This window comes from Notolabrus celidotus, chromosome 9 (genome assembly GCF_009762535.1).
Source record: "Notolabrus celidotus isolate fNotCel1 chromosome 9, fNotCel1.pri, whole genome shotgun sequence".
NCBI classification, from domain to species: Eukaryota; Metazoa; Chordata; class Actinopteri; order Labriformes; family Labridae; genus Notolabrus; species Notolabrus celidotus.
The window spans coordinates 32,372,453-32,390,576 of record NC_048280.1 but is presented as its reverse complement, the minus strand read 5'-3'; the positions used below and the strand labels follow the sequence as shown (position 1 = coordinate 32,390,576).

The 18,124-nt window shown below is 39.7% G+C and overlaps 2 protein-coding genes across 3 annotated transcripts in view; one reads left to right on the top strand and one right to left on the bottom strand.

Annotated features, from left to right (window-relative positions):
- Nucleotides 1-6,409: 6,409 nt before the first annotated feature.
- LOC117819033 (homeodomain-interacting protein kinase 1-like) lies at nucleotides 6,410-9,944 on the top strand. 2 transcript variants are annotated; one of them, XM_034692230.1, is made up of 10 exons: nucleotides 6,410-6,571; nucleotides 6,681-6,874; nucleotides 6,972-7,163; nucleotides 7,569-7,747; nucleotides 7,871-7,994; nucleotides 8,186-8,308; nucleotides 8,400-8,492; nucleotides 8,598-8,758; nucleotides 8,980-9,242; nucleotides 9,291-9,944. In XM_034692230.1, exons 1-10 carry the CDS (start codon nucleotides 6,562-6,564, stop codon nucleotides 9,854-9,856), a joined length of 1,905 nt encoding a protein of 634 aa, XP_034548121.1. In that variant the 5' UTR covers nucleotides 6,410-6,561; the 3' UTR covers nucleotides 9,857-9,944. The 2 variants fall into 2 exon arrangements, with proteins under 2 accessions (XP_034548121.1, XP_034548120.1); XM_034692229.1 differs by having other exon boundaries at nucleotides 6,426-6,571; nucleotides 8,980-9,944.
- A 1,699-nt stretch (nucleotides 9,945-11,643) lies between these two features.
- The window catches only part of stxbp1b (syntaxin binding protein 1b), a 31,643-nt gene continuing 25,162 nt past the window's right edge, over nucleotides 11,644-18,124 (bottom strand). Inside the window, exons 14-20 of the mRNA XM_034692228.1 lie at nucleotides 17,108-17,246; nucleotides 16,762-16,871; nucleotides 15,010-15,114; nucleotides 14,834-14,919; nucleotides 14,555-14,709; nucleotides 13,109-13,232; nucleotides 11,644-12,546 (exon numbers count right to left, since the gene is read on the bottom strand). Coding sequence (XP_034548119.1) covers nucleotides 13,123-13,232; nucleotides 14,555-14,709; nucleotides 14,834-14,919; nucleotides 15,010-15,114; nucleotides 16,762-16,871; nucleotides 17,108-17,246 — 705 coding nt within the window. The 3' untranslated portion in view covers nucleotides 11,644-12,546; nucleotides 13,109-13,122. The remainder of the gene's footprint in view (nucleotides 12,547-13,108; nucleotides 13,233-14,554; nucleotides 14,710-14,833; nucleotides 14,920-15,009; nucleotides 15,115-16,761; nucleotides 16,872-17,107; nucleotides 17,247-18,124) is intronic.

The following is an 18,124-nucleotide window of genomic DNA, read 5'->3' as shown; positions in this document are numbered from 1 at the left end:
CACCTAACACACAATGTTTATAACAGGGAGATGAACTAATTCATATTGATTTGGCTCACATCCCTTCTTCCATTAGCAGCCTGCTGAGTTCACCAAATGCTGCAGAGCCCACAGGACTGAATCTGGAAGAGGCTGCAGCAGGAACGAGACTCTGCCAACCTGATACTCCTGGAGTATAAAATATGAGATTTATGACTGTGTTCTGGAGAGCTCTAAGTTTATCTATACTCTCAAAGACTTTAAATGATTTTATAACACTCCACAACAACACATCTGAAGGAGTTTCAGTCTCAGACTTTTAAGAATTTACAAAGACAGAGAATCTCAAAGCGTCTCTATACACAAGACCTGTGGCTACATTCCTGTTGAGATATTTCTCCTCCTGCTCCTGGTGAAAATATCAAAGGAAAGTACAAACAACGGAGCAGAAATAAAAGCAGGTTTTGGCAACGACTGCTCTTGTGTGTATGTGTGGTTTGTGTGTCTAAGGTGATTAAGTCCAAGGTATTAGCTTGTGTACTACTGTTGGATGTTTTTGAACCTCTATCCAAGCTGAAGCGACTTCACACCTTTGATGAATGAACCTGTCTCTATCGTCTGTTGATGTTTGAATGTTCAGGTATGGCAGTTGTTATAGAAAGAGAGGAAGGGAGGAAGTGAGTGTGTGCGGTAGATATAATAACCAGTGCATCAATGATAAGTGTGGTTTGTGAGCAGGGAATAAAGCTGCAAACTCCTCAAGACCCAAGCTGGACTCCTGTGTGCTCCTTATTTCCTGCTGACAAGTTAAAGTGGACGGGGGTCAGCATGGAAGTTAGGATTAACTCAGGCCCTGGAGCAGACCAGCAATTAGCATGTAACAACTTCCAGTGAAGTCTTTATTTTCTGTGTGCAGCATTGTTTACAGTCTGATGTTCAGATGAAAAATGAAGTCAAAGTCACTCCTCTAAATATGTCTGCCTAGTCATCAACGTCATTTCTTGGTTCATTACATCCCCCAGAGGAGCACCCGTTTATCTGTTTGTGGTGAGTCTCAGTTTCACTGTAATCAGTAAGTTCCATAGATGCTTCACTCTGGCTTCTGTCAGAGGTATGAACCTAAAACAGAAACTTATGTTCTTGTGATTTTCTTGTAATTAAGGGGTCTTTAGTTTGCTGATATAACAACATGATGATGAAGATAAAGAGTCAAAATTCTTTGTAAGGTCTGTCCTCAAGAGGAGAAGAAAACAACTTTCCAAATGTTTGTTTGTTGAATGGAGGTGGGATTCATAATTTGTGATGCATTCCAGGAAGTCAGGAAATCTAAACGCTGATTGTGTTTAGTGACACAGCATCAAGCCGATTTGTGTCTCAGTGTACAGTAAATGTTTGATCTAGAACAGATTGTTAGCTGCTCTTCATGCAGATATCTGTTTATAGAGTGAAAGAAATCCTCCTCAGATTACCAACCATGGGAATGGATTGTGTGCCTCCTGATTTTACTCCCCATTTTTCCGTTTTTCCTGCAGACACCAAAGCCTGCTGACACCTGATTGGTAAAAACTTTGAGGACTACAAAACCAGAACACTTCCTAGAAAACGTAAAATGATGTATGTCTATGTTTGCATTCATCGAAAAAAGGTTCCAGAGATGAGAAACTCCTGAAAGATCATTTTGAAGGACGTCATTTAGATGGTTACTCAAATTGCAAATCAGCAGAGACAGGCACAAAGAAAACATTTCAGTGTTAAACACAACATTTTAATTTTGTTGTCCATGTTTTAAGCTTTAAGCTTTAATTTAGCTGAAAAGCATCATGTTTTTGGTAGTATTTCAAGGCTAGGCTCTGATTTATTATGGTTATGGAATAGTTTGTGGCTGTAATCTTAGGTTGATAAATACACATACATAAGCTCTGCAGTTACAGTAACACATACTGTATGCTACACATCAGGAAGTCTCTGTGTTCAAGTAAACACTACAAGATAATCAGGCCAATTTTGGGCCTAATTCCTCCCTTCTGACAAAAGTTAACCTGATTTTCTGATGGCTCTAAATATGATCCTTTCAGACTTTCTTGTGGTGTGTCTGATAATAAAGAGTCATTTTACTTTTAACAATCTGCTCGCAGGATAGTCACTTGGTTGCTTCTTGTCCTCAAAGGCCTGCCTTGCTTCACCTACGTGAGAGGTGAGCATGGGAGCGTTTCAATCTGGAATCTGACTGCTACATATCCCTGAATATTCACATTTCTACACACTGTACCTTTAACACTTTTGATTTCAGCTGATCATCTGTACTTAAAGCTTAGTCGTAATATTCTGCATTTACAGACCGTCCATTTAACAGCTGGTTTTGCAGAGAAAATACTTCTACTTACTAACTCATACTTCTTGAATTGTGTGTATCATTGTTTAACCCTCCTGTTATGTTTGTTTCTCTGGAACAGCAATAATGTTCCTGGGCCAATTTGACCCGGGGTATATTCAATTGTCCAAAAATGTCAGAACACCCAAAAAATCCCAATACACATTTTTTTAAATCTAATTTTTAACTCTATTTCTAACCATTTAAATCAATATTGAGTCCATTGGTGTTCTTTAATTCTCACAGATCATGGTTCAATGAGGATAACTCACTCGTTTTTCATTAAAATTCATGTTAAAACTTTTTTTTATTTACATTGGAAAGCCCTAAATATAAATGCAATAGTTTTACATGACATAGATTTTTGTTTGTTTTATTTTACATTTAAAAAAAAATAACTATCAAGTGATGTTGATAAATTAACACCTCTTTTATCACATGCTGTCCAGATTTTTATGCTGCATTTAGCTGGTTTGGAAGGCATATAATGCCTAAAATAGACATTTAACAGGGTCAATTTGACCTGCAACATAACAGGAGGGTTAAGTTTACATGTTGTATTATGAGATATTGTCACATCAGACTAAACAGGAGGCACAGAGAGTTTATCAGAGTAAGACCACCACTAATAAAATATGAAGCCCAGGCTTTGGCATGCCTGCAGGGTTTACTTGGTCTACTTCTCCAGCTTATAAATCAGGACCAACTTCAGGACACCTGATTTCTGTCCACATCTGTCCAACTGCCTATTATTTCAGCAGGAATTTGTCTATTTTTAGTTCTTTTTTATACTGAAAGCAGCCGTGTTGCAGGATGTTTTATAAGTCAGTCTACATGAATGACATAATGACAATTTAAACAAACATGAAACCTAATCTGCCTTCCTCTCACGTCCGGCCCTGATCCTGAAAAATCAGTCTTCATTCTTCTACTCAATTATCCATATTTGGACATTATTTCAGAATGCAAACTGAGAAAACCTCTCGTTGTTTTTGAAGCCTGGTCCCGACTACCATACAGCAGATCTACACCACTCTCTTTTGAAATACTGGAGAGCCAGCAGTGGACTCTGCAGTGAGCGCTCAGTATCTTAACAGCACTCCCACTTGAATGGACTCATTTGTTAATGCACCAGAGAGAACACACCTCAGAGAGGAGGAGGGGGGGCATTGTCTGTAGATACTTGACAGGATGTTCTGGTTATATAAGCTGATGTTATTCCACACTGTGTGAGATAAGCATGTGTTCGTCTGTTCTGAGCGTTGTCTCTGGAAAACACTGGTTTCCATAGCATTAAAGTGACACATCTTTCCCCGCCTGCGGCCTTGAGCAGACCAGTAATTGCAGAGCAGTATTCCCTCTAGACCTCTGCAGGTTTATACACAGCTTTATATACAGCTGTTGTTTCTTCCTCAAGCAGATGAGTGTTCCCTGCAGGTAGAGTACAGGGCAGTGGGAGAGGTCACTGATCTGTATGATTCATCGGTCACTTATCCAAACAGCTCTTGGCTTTCTTTTTATCTCAGCAGAATAATCTTACTGATCATTAAATCAATGCAGCTTATGTTAGAAAAGACTCTAAATATAGACTCTCAATCTCAGCTGAGCTTCAAAGGTCTTGTAACACAAGTCTTATCAGCTCCAACCTTTAAAGAGCTCATGTGTTTGGAAAAGGCTCCCTCTGGTGGTGCTGTGAGGAATGGCCACTCCATGTTTGAACTGGTATGATTGTTCCTTACAATGTATATCCCATTGAAATTCAAAGGAGGATCTGTCCATGATTTATTAATGTAAACAAATGTCAGCAGAGAAAAATGAGTCTTAATTCATATTCAGGTGAGGTGATACCGTTAAACCAGAGATTAAAGTTATTTAAACAGTGAGGCTGTGTTACCTCCTCTATACTGTTCTGCAGGTATCCACCACCGATTGGATTGGATGGAAAACTAATGGCGCTCATTTAAAAGAGCAAACAACTCTTGGCCCTGCCATCCTCATTTTGAACGTGTCAGCGTAGTTTAGATGACTGGTAGATTTTTGTGAATTGGGACCTGTTTTGTAGTTTTGTACATATTGTAAATAGTGTGTGTATATATTGCCAAAGTTTGCTAAAGCAGTCCTAACATAAAATCCTTTGTGTAATCATTTTCTGCTGTTTCCTCTTTTCTTCCGATTCTTTCCCTGAGGTAAGAAAGTGGCCAAACAAGGAGATGTTGTGTTGATTGCTTTGGCCTCTACTCTCCCTGAAGTGTTTTTAAGTGATCTTGTGTTTTACAATAAACATACACTTTTGCACTGTAGAGATTTGCTGGTTTGTTCGTCCTTGGGAGTGAGGCGGGAGAGGACCATTTTATGTTGTGCTCTCACCTCAGCCGGGCGTAGCAACCCTTATGCTGAGATTTGATGTTTGTGAATCATTTCCAGTGGATATTTTATTGAAAGTAGTTCAAAGACAACATATCAAATGTTGATACTGAAAGTTATTTTTGTTTTATGAAAGGTCTTTGCTCATTTTGAATTTGATGTCAGCATCACGTTTCAAACAGCTGAACAGAGACATGTTCACCGTTGTTTCATCGTCTCTTCTTTTAACAACTCTGTAAACGCTGGTGAACCCAGGAGACCAGATTCTGGACTTTAAAGACTTTGAAGGCCAGTTTAGCTCTTAGTAAGTTTAGATCCTCTGAATCTTTGAATGATATTATGTACTGTAGATGATGAAATCCACTAACTCTTTGTTCTGAACATTACTTTGAAACTGTTGAACTCTTTGCTCACGCAGTCTCTCACAGAGTGGTGAACCTCTCCCCATCTCACTTTCTGAGATACTTTTTTTTTTTTTACTCTTGCTTGTGTAACCCATCGCTAATGCCAGTGTTTTGAACATAGTATGAGTTCAACATTATAAACTCTTTAAAAGCAGCCTTTGTTTATGGCACTGGAGAGGTCGGCAGTTGGTTGCAGTAGCTCCGAACCCTCTTTACCTTTTACTCTATTTGACTTTCTTTTTTTCTTTATAAAAAAGGTTGCATTGTGTTTGTACATTTTTTTCATCATCTCATCCCGAACTGACTCTCTTGACTGTCATCATCTCATCCTGAACTGACTCTCTTGACTGCTGCTGGCATTATAATGCAAAATATACTGTATAACCACTGTCCTGTGTTGTAAGCTGTTGTAACAAAAGAATTTCCCCTAACGGGGGACAATCAAAGTATATCTTATCTTATCTTATCTTATCTTATTATATAATTATCTTTGCCATATTATATTATTTTATATTACATTGTTATTGTAACTACAATTCATGGTCATATTACATACCCATATTTATTTTTATTTATTGCTTAATCTGTCATTACCAACCATTATCACACCATGTCAACCTGTCACTACTGAAACATTTTTAATACTGCCTGTAATTACTGCTATTTAATATAGATTCCATTGTAACATTGTATATATCTAAATTGTATTCTACCTTTATTTATCTATTTTTATTTTATCTTATTTTATCTTATTTCATTTCATTTCATTTTTATTTTACTTATTGAAACTTCTTCTTGATTGTACTTATGTCTGGGTTGCTGTAACAACTGAATTTCCCCCCCGGGGGATCAATAAAGTAATATCTTATCTTATCTTATCTTATCTTATCTTATCTTATCTTATCTTATCTTATCTAATCTTATCTTATCTTATCTTATCTTATCTTATCTTATAATATCTATAAAGTATACTTTCCAAATGTTTGTTCATACTTTTATGTATTCATACTACACTCTCAAAATACCCACACACCCACACAGGGTGTGGAATATGAAAACAGTCTCTAACTCTTCTGTAAAAGATCTTGTAGTGCACAGAAACACTTTTCTTCATGTTAACAGGAGCAGAGTTTTTATATTTCAGAGATCATTTGAATAAAAACATGTTTTCAGCACGTTGTCCTTTTTTTAACTTGAGTTCTAAACAGAACTGAGCAGACCACACCCACTGTGATGTCACAGACCTGCCTGTTGTAAACAGTTGTGAGGTAAAGTCTATAAACTGGACAGTTTGGTAGACTTGGGTCAGTTTACTCATCAGCACTGAGAGGAAACACACACATTTGAGAGGAAAGAGATTTGATTGACTCTGAACTTAAAGAGATTCACACCTGAAGGTTCATTCTCCACCTGTGAAATATCACACTGAGAACACCTGACAACATGTCTGCAGGTAAGACTCAACAACATGCCTTATTATGCTGAACGTCCTCTCGCACTCAGAAAACAGAACACACCGTCCTCATATCTTTTCTCTCCACGTTCACCGCCTCTCTCCACAGACACCGTCAACACACCTGAGTTTCACCCAGGTGACACTCTGCACAGCAGCTCAGCTGTTTACTCCATCATGGATTTCATTGGTGAAGAGGTCTTTGGCAAAGTGGCCAAGTGTTGGAGACTGGACACCAAAAAGATCGTGGTAATCAAGATCCTGAAGGATGACCCTGCTTTGCTCCAGGACTCTGAGACTGAGGTTTGTTTCTGACTCCAGGTGGTTTTTAGGACATGAAGTGAACTCTGTAGTTCGTCAGTCTGATGATCTGTTGTCATGTCTCCTCTTTTCTGACCAGGAGTCCATCTTAAAGTATGTATCAGTCCTGAATGCAGACAGCCATAACCTAGTGAGGTTCTTTGAGAAGTTCCAGTTCATGGGACAGATGTGTTTAGTATTCGAGATGCTGGACATGAATCTGTTTGACTTGCTCAAGGAAACAGACTGGAAGCCTCTTTCTCTGCCAGCCATCCGGCCTATCGCACAGCAGGTGTGTTTTACTGTAACACTAAGGTGATACAGATGTTACAGGAAAGACAGATTTGAACAAACACACACACTGTGTCGGAAATCTGCCACTAATCACTGTACAGCTCTCTGTCAGGGGAATTTAGCATTTTATTAGAGGGACGTGTGTGAAAGAGCAACTTTAGAACATTTTGAGGAGAAGAGCTTCTTAATCTTTTTACAAAAGTTCAGTAGTGGATGTGTGAAAGTGGTTACTAGTTTCTGCTATCTCTTCTAAGAGATCAAATCTGATGCTCATCTTTGGCAAAGCATTGTAAAATTTGAGGCATGAGTGATTCAGTGTCTATATATATTATAGCATGTACCTGATGTTCTGCATGAGTCCAGTCCTCACTGACCCCTGACTCTAAACCTTCTGTCCCTGCAGCTGCTGGTCGCGCTGGCTGCCCTGAAGGGTCTGAATATCCTTCACATGGATATCAAGCCGGACAATGTGACGCTTGTTCACACAGACCTGCCCGTCAGGGTCAGACTAATTGACTTCGGTTCAGCCATTACAGCTGACCAGGTCCAGCGTGGACTTGTAGTCCAGTCTATTGGATATAGGTGAGTTCATCCTGTACAGCTCACCTGTTCCGTCAGCAGAGATTGAGTCTATGCACGTTGCTCTCTTTGTCCTCAGAGTTTGTTCACAGGTTTCTGATCTTGAATTCTTGTCGTCCTCTTCAGGGCTCCAGAGATCTCCCTCGGTCTTCCCTACACTGAGGCGATCGATGTATGGGGGGTCGGCTGCATCCTGGCCTGCCTCTTCCTTTCAGACAACCTCTTCCCTGTGCATTGTGAATACCTGATGGTATGTGGTCTACCTCAGACAGAGCAGAGACTTTCTGCAGAGAATCAGCTGACATTTGAATTGATATATTTAGTCTTAATTTTATTTTCAACTCTTATCCTTACCCTTTTTGAATGTATTTATTTTAACTATTTATATTCTTAATATTAATTTGATGCTTTAACTTGTTTTATGTGTTTATTTGTCTGCAGATGAAGTACATTGTGGAGATTCTGGGTCAACCAGAGGACCAGCTGCTCCAAGCTGGGATGTACACCCAGTGCTTCTTCATTGAGGAGGAGGCAGCAGCTAAAGGGTCATCATGGAGGTTTATGGTAGAGTAATCACGTTCCTCTGTGTCTCTCTTGGTTCATAGTTTCATTTGAACTGCTTCAGATGTTTATCATGTACATGTTCATCCTTTAGACACCTGAAGAATTCACTGTAGCTAATAACGTACAGCCAGAGGAGCCGGTCGAACACCCCAACCTCCCGAGCTCTCTGAATGCCCTGGTTCATGTAAGTAGTCTCTGCTGTGCTCACTGAGATTAACCAGCACCACTACAGAATCTGTTCTGAGCGTTTTTGACTAAATCCTCTGACCCTGATGTGTTTGAAATCAAGATGTTTCCACCAGAGAGTCACGCTGAGCTGAGAGACAGGGTGCTTTTTGTGGATCTGCTGAAAGGTCTGCTGCATCTGGACGGGGATCAGAGGATGACTGCCAGTCAGGGTCTGCAGCACCCGTTTATAACCATGTCTCACCTGGACTCTGGATCAGACTAGTAAGTCACTCTGCGAGGAGATAACACACTGTGGGCTTTACTGATTGATTGATTGATTGATTGATTGATTGATTGATTGATTGATTGATTGATTGATTGATTGATTGATTGATTGATTGATTGAGTCATTGAGTCATTGAGTCATTGAGTCATTGATTGAGTCATTCATTGACTGATTCATTGATTCATTAATTGATTGATTATTGTTGTTGTTTGTCCAGTCTGATCAACTCCAGAGACATGATGGGCATTAGCCAAAAACCAGACCAGGAGTCAGGCTCTGGCTCCTCCGGTCTTTTTCCTGGATCCGCTAACGATGATCAACCCTCTTCGTCATTGGCTGGAGACACAGACTTGGTGGCTGAAGACGATAGTAATTCTACAGGATCATCAAATGGAGTATCTGCCATCCCCTCCTATGAAGCCGGTTTAGTGACTGTTGGTTCATTTGATGGAGGTCTATCTTCGCCTCCTGGTGATGAAGATGAAGCTGACCTGTCTCCTGAATATGAAGCTGACCTGTCTCCTGAAGATGAAGCTGACCTGTCTCCTGAATATGAAGCTGACCTGTCTTCTGAAGATGAAGCTGACCTGTCTTCTGAAGGTGAAGCTGACCTGTCTTCTGAAGATGAAGCTGACCTGTCTTCTGAAGATGAAGCTGACCTGTCTCCTGAAGATGAAGCTGACCTGTCTCCTGAAGATGAAGCTGACCTGTCTTCTGAAGGTGAAGCTGACCTGTCTCCTGAAGATGAAGCTGACCTGTCTCCTGAAGATGAAGCTGACCTGTCTCCTGAAAATGAAGCTGACCTGTCTCCTGAAGATGAAGCTGACCTGTCTCCTGAAGATGAAGCTGACCTGTCTCCTGAAGATGAAGCTGACCTGTCTCCTGAAGATGAAGCTGACCTGTCTCCTGAAAATGAAGCTGACCTGTCTCCTGAAGATGAAGCTGACCTGTCTCCTGAAGGAGCAGCTCAAACAGACTCCTCTGCTTCAGTCTCAGCTTCGCCTGGATGCATGAAAAAAATGAGGAAGAGGTTACGCAGATTTTTCCGACGTGTGGCAGCTTCTCTGTGTTGTGGCTGCCAAACTGAGGAGTGATCATCGTCTGATCTACTGATTTAAAAAATGTGTTAAGTTTTATTTGTGTTTACTCTGCTTCATTTTAAATAAAAAGTGCTGACTTGAACTGAAACGGATCCTCTTTACATGCTGAAGTGTCAAAAAGTAGCTCGGCTTGTAAAATGTGATGTTTTCTCTGTTTACAGTGATACAACGTTTTACATTAACAGATTAGTATCTGGAGAAATGTATAAGTTATGACGTTTATTGAAGCCGGTCTTTATTTATTTATTCAAAAAAATATTATTATTATTATCAGAAAACAAAACAACAGTGCAGCCATGAGGCTCAGAGGAAGATGCCATGCACAAATATTTCATTTAAAAATGAAATAAAATAAAAGAGTCCAGGTTGAAAGAGAAAAGTAAAAATAGAAAATGTGAAATTAATAAATAAATATGTACAAAATACATCAATAAGTTAAATTCATACACAAATAAATATAATCATAGAAAATTAATAGAAAAATAAACAATAATCTTTTAAGAAAAATAAATAAACAAAGAAATCAATCAAACAATCAATCAATGAATAAATAAATATATAATATATATCACAAATAAGTCCATCATTAAGTCAACTGACAAGAGATGAAGCAACAGGTGCCCTCCTTATCTTGGATACATCAGATTTTAACTGTGATCTGGCAGTGATACTAAGAAAATGTCCTTTTTATTCATGTGTGACTTTAGCCTTTACCAGGAGACTGTGACCATCTTTTCTGCAACCAAAAGCAGGAGCCTCTGCTGTATGGCCACTGTACTCCTCATCCCTGTCAATACTCCCAACAGGATGTAGGAGGGATCAGAGAGTTTTTAAATTCAAGTTTAATACCTTTCCAACATGATACTAGTTTTGGACAGTCCCAAAATATATGTGTAGGATCTCTGATCAGGCCACACCCCCTACAGCACTTATCTAGAAGCTTGTCAATTCAAACTCCAGACTCCATTCCTCTCCTCTTAACTCTTTTAGCACCAGGTGTGTGTTGGCTGCATGTTGGCTTTTTCATAAAAAAGTGTGTGCTTAATTTACACTCAGATGCAGCAGCAAACCCTGACTCTTAAACCTGGGACCTCAGACCCTCCCAAACGCCTTTGACAGTTCTGATTCTTAGACCTAAAACACCAGGTCCAGCCTGTCATGAGTTGATCTTGTTTAGGGAGGTTTCCCTTGTGTTTCAGGTCTTGTTTCATCCCTGTCTGTTTTCTGTGTTGGTTATAAGTTGACTTTTTGTCTACCTCATTTTATAAGGGATCCTTGCTTGCGTTGCTTCTTTAGCATCACTTATGATTAAAAAAGTTAAGTAGTGGTTTATATGGAATTGAATAATTTTCACAGCACCTAAAAACTGAGTCAAAAAAGAAGAGGAACGTTAGCGCTGTGCATTGTGGGAAACAGTACGCAAATCATTTTCATGAATCAGTAAGACATCCAGGTAGTTTATGCATACTGCAGATTTCGCCCTTGTTCACATACTGCATACTGAATTTTGGCCAAATCAGTACGTATTGCTTGTATAGTAGTAGGCGGTTTTGAAAACAGCCTGTGTCTCTAGTTTCTCTGTTTCCCCTCTCCTGTGTTGGATCATTACATCTTCCTTTGTGTTGCTTTCTCCCAGTGTTTCCTCGAGTTCTCTGTGTTTTCTTTTGGACCTTTTGGATTTAGCTTCTTGCACATTTGTTCAATACGTTTGAGTTTGTTCTTTTGTTATCATATCTTCTTCTGCACATGGGTGGGAACATCAGAATGAATCTCCACACAGGTTTTATTGAAGCCACTTTATTAGCATAACACCCATCCTGCAGCGAGTATTGTTCATGTGGACATAAAAGCACAGACTTGTCTTTAAATTGGTCTCTCTTTACACACAGTATACACTAGTAACAGAGAATCACAATACAACAAAAAGCAACAACGACACGGTGATCAACCAGAGGTAAACTGAGTCTCTACAGGAGGAAAGAAACACTGCAAAAAACAACTGAGACAAAGCACGAGAGACAATCCAACTACACTGGGTATTATTCTGTGACACGTTTGATCTACGGCTATAAATACACCATCAGAGAGGCTTTATGTTGGCATTTATTCCAGGGTCAGACACATCACTGTCAATCTGATGATTTGTACAGCATGGTGTGGTAGCTACTGAATGAAGAGCACAACATTAAAACCAGCATGCTCAGAGGAAATAGAAAATAAAGCAGAGAGAGTGGTGTACGGGAGAAAACACACTAGAGATGAAAACACAGATAGAGTGAAGTCCACGAGTTTACATGAAGACATCAGTTTGGTCTGTGGTGGCTGGAACAGAGTGGAATAACTGTCATAGTATAATCTGTTTTAATTTGTCCTTAATCTCATCCAGTCATATAAACTAACTCACACACATTACTCCTCCAACATCAGAAACATCTCACAATATACAGTAAACAGTATTCAACAGAATAATCAATCTCCTCCACTGAACTGTGATCGACATCCACACATGAAGATGTGATTTGACGTCTGCTCTTTGAGTTTAAAACAACTGAATCATATAAAACATAAAGTGTATGTGATGTACGTTAAGTCAGGGGAGGTGGAGAGGATGGGGTGGGGATAAGTCTGGTCTTCTTTCTCCATGTCTTTCAGAAGGCGAGAGGGGGCGAAGATGTCTGCTGATTCTGGAAGGCAGAAAAAGGGAGAAGATTAGTTTTAGGAAAAGAGAAATATAAAATGATAACCTTTGGATACTCTCTGATATGCCCTCTTGACGCTCTGTATGTCCTGGTAGATTAAGATCAACATCAGTCTTTCTATTTGGAAGCAAACACCTCTACCCTTCGAGGTGTTAGAAATGTATTTAAACATTTTGGTGCAGAGACTTTCAATGTACAAGACAGACTTTTTAAAAAGATGGAGACGTAATATCTTCCTTATAGTGAGGAAAACTGACTGGCTGCATTATTGGTCTTAAAGCCGCCCCATCCCTGTTAACAGATGGAACATGAGTCAAACTATGAAATCAAATTATACGTCAAAGAAAATGTTCTAAAACATGCCCACTTACAGAAAGGGGGCATAAAGGGCTCAAAAGCCTGTGAGAGATACTTCACACTTAAAGATTTCACAGTGGGACAGCCCTAAGTCCTCACAGACTAAGCAGGAATGCGCCTCAAAGTCAGTAAGTGGACATTGCAATTGGGCTAGGGATTCAACAAATATCGCCCTGACTTGTTTATTCACCTCAAGATGTCTTTTCACTCTGCAGGCGGCTCCTCAGTGCCCTCTGCTGGGGTGTTGGGGTCCAGGAAGTCTGGGTGCTGGAGTTCCTTCAGGTACTTAGGGGGAGTGAGGATGTGGGTAGAACCTGCAGGGGACAGAAAGCATAAGAAACTCAGCTAGGACTAAATGAAAAAGAACAGCTGCTTCAAGGTATTCCTTAAAATGCAGGAAATGTCAAAAAGACTGAAGGATCTGTGAATGTCTGACTGGTCCAAAGAGCTGCAGATGTTAAAGACTACTCCCTCCTTCCTCTGTATAGAACCGTCCAGATTCGCAAACAAACACATCAAGATCCAAACCCTCAGCCTGTATCTAATTACTACGAAATGTTGTTGTGTTTTAAACACTGGATCACAGTTTGGTACAGAGATAGAAAATCAGATATGTTGAATTATTCTCTGAGATTATCACTGAAATCAAAATCAGATGCTGCATTCTCATCGACTGAATCTATTCTTCACAATCGTACTGAGCTGCATTTGGACACTTTTCTATATGCATGCATTTACAAACTGGTCTACATGTTTGAAGGTCTGCTGACACATCAAATCTGAGTCCATGTTTGTGAAACGTTTGCGGATGTATTGACACATTTCAATGTTGTTTCAGCTTCATAAATTCAACTGTGACAGATGTTTATAACCTCTGCAGGTTTACTCACACAGTGTTGATTGTCTATTACAAAAATGTCAACTACATTTACAAATCAAAGCCTACACTGAGCATTTGAGTCAGTTCTTGTTTAAATCAAATCATCTGTCCCTGAAATAAGTGAAGGCAATCCTGAAGGTCTCTTAATAACTTTCCCTTTTGTCGCTGCAGACATCTGATTCATTTTACCAGATGCTCTCTTGTACTTAAGAAGTGATTCTCTGAAATCAAACCACATTTTTCTTACAGGCTTTAACGTTGTTTAACACAACAACATACCGCTTTGACTCCTAATTTCACATTTAGTTTCTGCCTGATTTTTTTTGTGTTGCTGTGTTTAATCTGCAAAGATGGACAAATGCATTGATCAATTATTTGTTTCATCAAAAGCAATAACTGTCTGGGATCACTCAGTCCAGATTTTTACACGTTACACGTTATTTTTACTTTCAAAGAAAGCAGACTGTTTGGTTAATCCTTTTTTTGTAATATTCAAAAAATTTGAGGTGGATAAAAAAACAAACTCGGCTCTCTCTCTCATCTACAAAAATACTTTTTCACTGAAGATAATGAAATACAAATAATTAGATCCTAGGTTGTTCTGTTTACGGTGATACTTTGGTTTTCAATCGCATATTTCATTGAAGGACAAATAATGAGAATAAAATATACAAAAAAAGAAAACTTAAAATCCTTTCTTTCCTTCTACTCTGGGGTATTGAAGATAATTAAAACATATCTGTGCAGTGTACTCACCGATCAGAGCCTCCCACTTGCCATTGGCCTGAGTGACCTCGTACACGCAGCGCATCTCGCTGTACGTCAGCCCGCCGATGATGAAGACGATGATCCTGGGCCCCGTCTTCATCTCTGTGGGGCCCCGGTTCTTGTGCCAGTTACCGTAGCGTGCACTGAAAAACGCAGCGCAACGCATGAGACGCTAGACATATCTATCTGTGTAAACAACAATGTCTCTGATGTTTGTCCTTGATGTCAAATGTATTTTAGGAGTCAGTGTTTATAAAGAATACACACCTGGATGGAGCGCTGGCTTTTGCCGAAACTTGACGCTGAGAAATGTAAGGGTACTGCTTAGGGTCAAGTTTGTCCTCAATGGCGTCCTGAGGGAACACATTTAGGTTAATCAGAGAGAGTCCTGAAGCACTAATCCACTGTGTTGTGTACTTTAAGTTAGCAGCTCTGTGAATAACCTCGATGAGATCCTTGACGAGTGGAGTCCACCTGGACAGCTGGTAGGTCTGCTCGCTGATTCGCTCCTTACGATCGGGCTTCTTGGGTTTTTTGATGGTGGTGCCCTGTGAAGAAACCAACACTGATAAGTTCTTTCAGAGTAGAAGTTCTGCTGGGTCCTTGTAGTGATCACATACATGTACTCTTTGGATTTCTCAGGTTTGATATGTCGTCTTGTGAAGCAGTGAGTAAAAACAGGTAGTGTCCTGAAAACACAACCTGAGGCAGGATTTATGTAGATGTACATTTCCTCTATTTTACTTCACAAATATATTCAAAACCAGCTGTGCCGTTGTGTCAGGTCTCAGTTAGGACTCTTTCTGATATTACTTTTCCAAAAAGCAGACATGGAGCTGCAGTCTGAACTTTAATGTGGTCATCTGGAGCACAGTTTGACTTTTATTTTTTTATTTTTTTACATAAATCAATCCGATCTTGACAAGCATACTCACAGGGTCCGCTGTGGGCTTACTGTTCTTAAAGCAGAGACCACAGAGACACACACAGACCCAAGTAATCCATCCCTTAACTCCTCAGTGTGTTTGATTATGTGAGCAGTGCACAGTTTCATGTGCCCAGCATGGGAGCGTGCCTATGTTCCCACAGCCCTATGTTCACACATTTCTTTTTTCATAAATTTGTATCAGATTTTATCCCCCTTTCTCCAAATTTGGTAACCAAATATACCCAACCTATTATCCAGTAGCAATGGACTACAGATGGAATGTAGCTTTTAACTAAATCTGGTGCGCTCATCTCTTTGTTTATTGCAAACATTTAATATAAGTGGAAATGTGGGAACATAGGGATGAACCCCCCAGCATTAACCTTTTTTTCAGAATCAGCTTTATTCGCCAAGTATGCTTGAACACACAAGGAATTTGACTTTAGTAAACTGTGCTCTCTTTGTATGTGCACAGAGCTGATGAGCTGAGAACTTTTTCTGGACAAATGAATAAAATACTTCTTGTTTTACTTGTTAACTAGTTAGCTATTATTGCAGCTATGCAGGTCAACATGTGGCAGCCAGTTGCATAGGTGACTTGAGCATGCAGTTCTCGCTAGACCCAATGCAGAGGACCGCAAATAAGATGTAAATGATCTCAATCAGTAATTAAGTTTACTTTATTATAGACTGATTGGAGACCCACACACACACACTGTCCTGCTGCCCCAAATACTCAGAACAGTGGACTAATCCGCAGCTCAGTATAGCCCCCAAAAATCCACCAACTCAGCAGACAACAGCAGACACTATTTTCACAACAAAATTAAATGTGAACAAATATTGCTCTAAATGTGATAAAAAAGTGACTTTTAAAAATCCACACTACATTTTTATGACATTTTGGAGCTAAATGTGGAGAATTGTAGCTGTTATTTTCAGTGCGCACAACTTTACAAATGGCCCCCCATACATGAGTTTGTCTTATTATGAAAGATGCCCTTTAGTTAAAATAAATTAAATCAATGCAAAGTGAACCAGGGTTACTTGAGGCAGCACTGACTCTGATGATGATGCAGCAGTAAAAACTGTGTTCCTCTTCAGGTTCTCTGCACATTTACATAAACTGAGAGTGGTAACCTCAACGTATTTCCATTTGGAGAATCTGTACAAAAATCTTTTTATATTTTGCATTATAGAAATGAAACACAGCGGTGGTAAACACGGTCCACAGTGAGACTCTGAGGACGTGGCCTGGACAGCTCACCTCAGAGACAATGGGGACGCCCAAGTGGGCCATGTTGGAAATGATGTCACTGTCCTCTGGTGGGATGTTTGCATGCTGAAGAAGCTTGCACAGGTTTTCCTCAGTCACACCTGACACACACACAAACACACACACAAACACATGCAGCAGAGATTTACACACATGCACGAGAGCATGCACTTTACAGCGGTGGTGTAAAACATGCAGACACAAAGAAAAGTGAACGTGCACTGAAAAAAATAAGTATGAATTAAAAATGCATGCATATTAAAGGTTATGTGAGGGTTATGCAGGATTCCCTTCAGATGTTTCAAACATGAAAACATCAGCAGAGTGGGTATCTGACCATTCTTCATGAAGATGTAGAGCAGGATGATGCGGATCTTGTCAGACACGGTGACGTTGGCGTCCAGCAGAATGGGAACAATAAGCCTCATGGGATCTTTGATCTTCTCTCCCTCTGCATCCATCCCCATCGCCAGATCCTAAAAACAAATGGAGGACAGGAGAGGGCAAAGATTAACCTCAGTTCAACATAAGAAAGAGTTAAATGCGACCGAGGATTCAATGTGATCGCATGGAACTAATCGATTAAAGAAGAGCCTGCACATCGCTGCACATACCTTCATGACAGTAAGAAAAGCTCTTATCTGTGGTTCTGACATTTATTTATTTAAATATATTTATAAGTAGAAGAACATTGTATGATCAATGTTAAGTACCGATGTACCAGCTATCAGCTGATGCTCCTGACATCTCTGTAACAAACTATCCAGTGTGGCCTTAATTTCCCATGTGAGGTGAGACACAAACTGGGAGATGATTTGCTCTAAGTGTTTAGGATCAAAGGAACGATCTTTGAATGATTGAAAATGTAACTGACCAATGTAGGCTACTTGTTGTACAGTGTGTGTGATGTTGTGATGCATGAGGTCTGTCATTTTGTGCTCAGCTGCTTAAAGAAACAGTGGTGGTTGTTTAGTTCACCTTTACAGGTGTAAATTTGGACACTACCAATCCAAAGGGGCGTGGCAAAGTAGAAAAAGGTGATTTTCTAGGACATTATGATGACACATTGAAGTTGATCTTTGACCTTTGGGTCAGTCTAGCAGTTGATTTCTTAACTCATGGCCAAAATGTATTAAGCGGTCTCATTGACTTTAAACCAGCTAAATCTAATCTGTTCATTCTTATTTCCAAGTCTGAGCCAAGATTAAATCAAAACTTTCCAGGGCCTTCTGTGGTCCTTTGTGTTTCCAGAAAGATTTGTTGAAGTAAGTAAGTAAGTAAGTAAGTAAGTAAGTAAGTAAGTAAGTAAGTAAGTAAGTAAGTAAGTAAGTCAGTCAGTCAGTCAGTCAGTCAG